Source organism: Aptenodytes forsteri, unplaced genomic scaffold (genome assembly GCF_000699145.1).
Source record: "Aptenodytes forsteri isolate BGI_AS27 unplaced genomic scaffold, ASM69914v1 Scaffold142, whole genome shotgun sequence".
Lineage (NCBI taxonomy): Eukaryota > Metazoa > Chordata > Aves > Sphenisciformes > Spheniscidae > Aptenodytes > Aptenodytes forsteri.
The window spans coordinates 3,558,098-3,562,710 of record NW_008794598.1 but is presented as its reverse complement, the minus strand read 5'-3'; the positions used below and the strand labels follow the sequence as shown (position 1 = coordinate 3,562,710).

General features: G+C 65.3%; 2 protein-coding genes across 2 annotated transcripts in view; both read right to left on the bottom strand.

The window, feature by feature from the left end:
* Window positions 1-73, bottom strand: part of PPP1R15B (protein phosphatase 1 regulatory subunit 15B) — a 7,902-nt gene extending 7,829 nt beyond the window's left edge. The window contains exon 1 of the mRNA XM_009272918.1: window positions 38-73. Within this exon, the coding sequence (XP_009271193.1) occupies window positions 38-73 (36 nt within the window). The remainder of the gene's footprint in view (window positions 1-37) is intronic.
* Window positions 74-591: 518 nt separating this feature from the next.
* Window positions 592-4,613, bottom strand: part of PIK3C2B (phosphatidylinositol-4-phosphate 3-kinase catalytic subunit type 2 beta) — a 16,041-nt gene continuing 12,019 nt past the window's right edge. Inside the window, 15 exon segments of the mRNA XM_019470336.1 lie at window positions 592-914; window positions 990-1,118; window positions 1,203-1,309; window positions 1,405-1,486; window positions 1,689-1,806; window positions 1,884-2,008; window positions 2,141-2,342; window positions 2,467-2,576; window positions 2,671-2,827; window positions 3,003-3,172; window positions 3,300-3,436; window positions 3,708-3,837; window positions 3,961-4,053; window positions 4,140-4,247; window positions 4,344-4,524. Coding sequence (XP_019325881.1) covers window positions 726-914; window positions 990-1,118; window positions 1,203-1,309; window positions 1,405-1,486; window positions 1,689-1,806; window positions 1,884-2,008; window positions 2,141-2,342; window positions 2,467-2,576; window positions 2,671-2,827; window positions 3,003-3,172; window positions 3,300-3,436; window positions 3,708-3,837; window positions 3,961-4,053; window positions 4,140-4,247; window positions 4,344-4,524 — 2,038 coding nt within the window. The 3' untranslated portion in view covers window positions 592-725.

Sequence of the window (4,613 nt, the reverse complement as noted above, 5' to 3'; positions counted from 1 at the left end):
CGGGCCGGGCTGCTCCCCCCCCTTCCCCGCTAGATACAATATTTAAAACTTTTAATATAAAGGTTAAGTTCATTATTCTCGATCCTGAGAAACATTTCGTCCGAGCCCCAGCCCCGCCGCACCGCTCTCCTTTGGGAGCGGATTCCCCGGGATGGGAATTGCCCGGATCCAGGCAGGCAGCCCCTGGCTGGAGATGTACCCGGGGCTCTGCGGGTACACGCACCCCCAGCCCAAAGCGAACCTCCGCGTGACGCCTCCCCTCTCCTCTCTGCCCCAGTGCCCGGCCGCACGCTACTCGTTATTAAAAAAAATTAAAATACAGATATCCCAAAGGAAGAAATACCCCCCCGAAGTGCCCCACCGCTCCTCCCTACCCCTCCCTCCCCGCGTTGCTCCCTTGACACAAGGTAAACTTAAAAAAGAAGACGCCTGCGGCAGCGCCCGTGCGTGACGCCTCCCCTCTCCTCTCTGCCCCAGTGCCCGGCCGCACGCTACTCGTTATTAAAAAAAATTAAAATACAGATATCCCAAAGGAAGAAATACCCCCCCGAAGTGCCCCACCGCTCCTCCCTACCCCTCCCTCCCCGCGTTGCTCCCTTGACACAAGGTAAACTTAAAAAAGAAGACGCCTGCGGCAGCGCCCGTCAGCACCCGGTCCCTACAGGCAGGGCGGGCAGAGGCGCCGGGTGCCGTGGCCGTGGGTCCCCAGCCCCGGCAGTGGGACCTCAGAGGGTGCCATGGCCGCGGGATCCCAGGGCGAACCAGCCCATCTTCTCCTGGGCCAGGTCCAGGTCCCGCAGGCGGATGCCGACCTCCCCGAGGAGGATGTTCTCCCAGAAGCCTTCCTCGCTCAGCACGCTCAGGCGCAGCTCCCGCTGCTGCAGGTCCCCCCTGGGGATCCCATCGTAGACCAGCTGCGGGGCAGAATGGGGCAGACCCTCAGCCATGGCCCCCCCAGACCCCCCCATCCCCATCCCCATCCCACGTACCATCTCATTGTAGGTGGGGTTGCAGGTTTTTCGGGCCACTTTGGTTTTCCTCTTGGTGGTTTTTTGGGGGTCGGGCAGCAGGTAGGTCTTGACGTAGGGGTCAGGGTCATTGCCATCCTGCAGCGGCGGCTGTGGGTCAGAGCGGGGGGCACCCTGGGAGCCAGGCAGTGGGGCAGACCCCCACCCCGCCACCGCCGGGCGCCGCGCACCTACCAGCCCCCGGATGTGCATCACCATGATGAAGAGCTTGTTGTTCTTGTAGGAGATGGAGAGCTTCACCTCCCCGCCGACCTTCCCCAGGGGCCGAGCCCACGTGGCATCTGGAGAGGAGAAGAGGGGCGCGGGTGGGACGGGAGCCCCCCGCCATCGCCCCATGCGGTGCAAGCCGGCCCCCCGCACCCCCCAGCCCCCTCCCCTGCCGGCTTCGGGGTCGGGTTGGTGCCAGCTGCCTTCTCGTCCCGTGGCAGGGGGTGGAAGAAGGTGTAGATAAGGTCGCACTGCAGGGCGAGGAGGCGACGTTAGCGGTGACAGTGGTGACCATGTCCCCTGCCATTCGGGACCGGTGCACGCGCCGATGCTTTACGTGGTGCATTGGCCCCCAAGCACTTTCCCACCTCGTCGGCATCCCCGGCACCATCCCCACCTCTTGGGAAACAGCAGGCCCCCATCCGCCCCGCCGGGACCCCCCCAGCTCCGCACCTCCGCCACCTCGGGGGCCGCGTGGATGAGGTGCCAGATGTAGCCGTTCAACTCCTCCTTCCGCCGCTCGGCCACAGCTTCACCCCGCGACCGCCCGATGATGAACCTGCTGGGGAAGCTGCGGGGACGGACACTCAGCAAAGCCCGGGGGGCAGCGGAGAGCCCCGGGGGTCTGCTGGGGGTCTGCGGGGGTACCTGGGCAGCAGTGAGGAGGGGAAGAGGAGGCGCAGCTTGTTGTGCAGCTCCTGGAACTCCTCGAAGGTGCGCTGCACGAAGGCCACCTCGCCCGGACTCTCCCGCTGCACCTTCACCACGTAGGTCTGCGAGGAGATGGGGCTGCGATGTGGGATGGGGACCGCGGGGTGCCCCGAGCCCATATGGGGCCAGGAAGGAGCACTGGGACAGAACCGCCTGAGTTGTCCCTTTGCATGTCCCCAACTGTCCCCACTCACGTAGCCCTTGTTGGGGTTGAAGACCCTCTCGTGGCGGCAAAGGAAGACATCGCGGATCCGGCCGGACGTCTTGATGGTGTGCGTGCGGGGGGCGAAGGAGAGGGTCGGGCGGGCGTCAGAGCCCGTGAACTTCATCTGCGCCAGGTTGTGGATGAAGAAGTTGAGCTTGGTGGCCACGCTGCCCAGGCTGGACTCGATCAACCTGCAATGAGGGCACCACGTGTTCAGCACGGAGGAGCCCGTCAGCGTGCCGAACTGGTGCCTGTGTCTCCCTCCATGGGCTCCCTCCATCCTCTCCTGCCCCATCACCCACCCATGTCCTCTACCTGGTGAAGTAGGTGGTGGCATCGGCATCAGAGTCCTGCGGCCTCAGGGCATCGTAGACGTACTTGAGGTCCTCCAGGTCGGAGAGCTCGGGGATGCCACAGGACAGCATCTGGGAGGCAAGGCAGGGGGTGAGGGCAGGTGGCGGCAGGAGGACCCCTCTGCTGTGCCTGGGGGGGAAGGGTGTGTGGCCCCCCAGCTCTCACCAGCCCCAGCAGGTTGAGGAAGAGGTGGGTGTGCTTGCGGATCAGGTTGTAGGCCTGGCAGCACAGGTCGACGAAGTCGTGGAAGCGGCTGGAGGGCTTGTCCCCCCCGTTGATGACGTACGCCATGTCCGAAGTGAAAACGAACGGCGCCCGGTCCCTGCACCGGGGAAGCAGGAACAGAAAGTGAGCAGGGCTGGGGGGTCACCCACCACCGGGACCGCAGCGTGAGATTTCACCCGGCAAAATCGGGGTGAACCCCGATGCTAAAGAGCCGCAGTCCTGCAGGGATGAGCCCAGGCGAGGGGGAAGGGGATGCCGGAGGCATTTCTCACCTCTTGATGTTGCCGAACATCTGTGCGTGGCCCAGGAACCTGCCGAAGTCGATGTGAAACATGTGACCAGTGGTCTTCAGCATGATGTTGTCATTGTGCCGGTCACAGATCCCCAGCACGTAGGTGGCCACGCAGCAGCCGGCGCAGGAGTAGATGAAGTTCTCCACGGCCTGGGAGGAGGGAGGGAGAGATGGAGCCACCAGGCGTGGAGAAAGGCTGGACACGTTGGGAGGGGACAGGTCTCGTCCCTGGAGAGGGGGGCACGAGGAGTGGGGACCCTGCCAGGTTCCTCCTCACCTTCTCGTACTCGTCCTCCTCGGGGTTGTGTTTCTGCAGCCAGTCTGCCAGCGGCCGGTCTTTGAAGGAGCCCGTCACGCCGTGCTCCACCTGGATTTTGCGTAGGGTCTCGGCGTTGGGGATCATCTCCACCATGCCTGGCAGCCGAGACAGCAGGGTGAGACACATCCATCCCGCCCGGGGGGCACCGAGACCCCAGCCCCCCTTCGCCACCAGCCCAGCCGCTCCCCAGCCATCACTGTTGATGTTCCTACAGATGGACTGGTGGGATCAGATCTGAAGGTGGATCACAGCTACTCGCAGCAGCTCCTCTCTAGCAGAGCCCCAGGACCTCCCGTGCCGTCGACAGCCCGAGAGCATCGCAACCTGGGGCCTGATGCCGCCGGGGACACGCCGATGCCGGGTTACCTCGTCCGCGGCCAGTGGAGAAGCAGCGGAAGATGACCATGCGCATGTCCAGTCCCTCTTGCACCCAGATCTTGTTCATGATCCGGATCATCTGCAGCGTCAGCATGTCCTGCCGCAGGTCGTCGCCGCACTGCGAGCCGCAGCGAGAGAGCCATCAGAGCCGGGGGGGCGGCGGGGGCGAAGCCGAGCCAGCCTCACGCGGGCTGGGGCAGCTGTGCCGGGGGTTTGGGCATCGCTGGGAGGACAGGCTCACCTTGAAGATGACTCGGATGTTTTCCCCAAGGGGATCAACGTTCTGGAAGGAGAGCTTCAGGGGGACGGCGTTGGAGTTGAAATAGGAGCAGTCCTGCCGCGGGGAGGAAGGCGCAGCCCGTCAGGGCGAGCCGGGTGCGGGCAGAGGAGCCCCCTGACGCCCCCAGCTCCAGCACTCACCCGGGGCACGATCCCCTTCACCAGCAGGCTGGGGCTGAGCGGCAGCCGGCACGACCCGTTCGCCTTGAAGAACTGCTTCACGTCCTCCAGCCCCTCGCGGAGGATGCCCTGTGGGGTGGGCATGGGACGGGGTGGGCATGGGACGGGGGGCTGAGACACAGCCCGGCAACCCCCTGCACCCCCTCCCAGCACCCCGGCACCCACCTGGCGTGCGGACGGGGCGGCGTCCCGCACTTGCTGGGCCAGCCTGGCCAGCGTGCTGACGAGCAGGCACTGCCGGTCAAACTCCTCTCGCAGCCCCTTCCCGCAGCAGCAGAGCAGAGCTGCCAGCAGGTACTGGTAGCGGATGCTGAACTGGGAGTCCTTGAGGCCGTCCTTCAGCAGCCTGCTCGGAGCAGGGGCACACGGGGTCAGGCGAGCCCCAGGGTCCCCCCCGCGGCTCCCGGGCCCCACAACAACACCACCCACGATGGC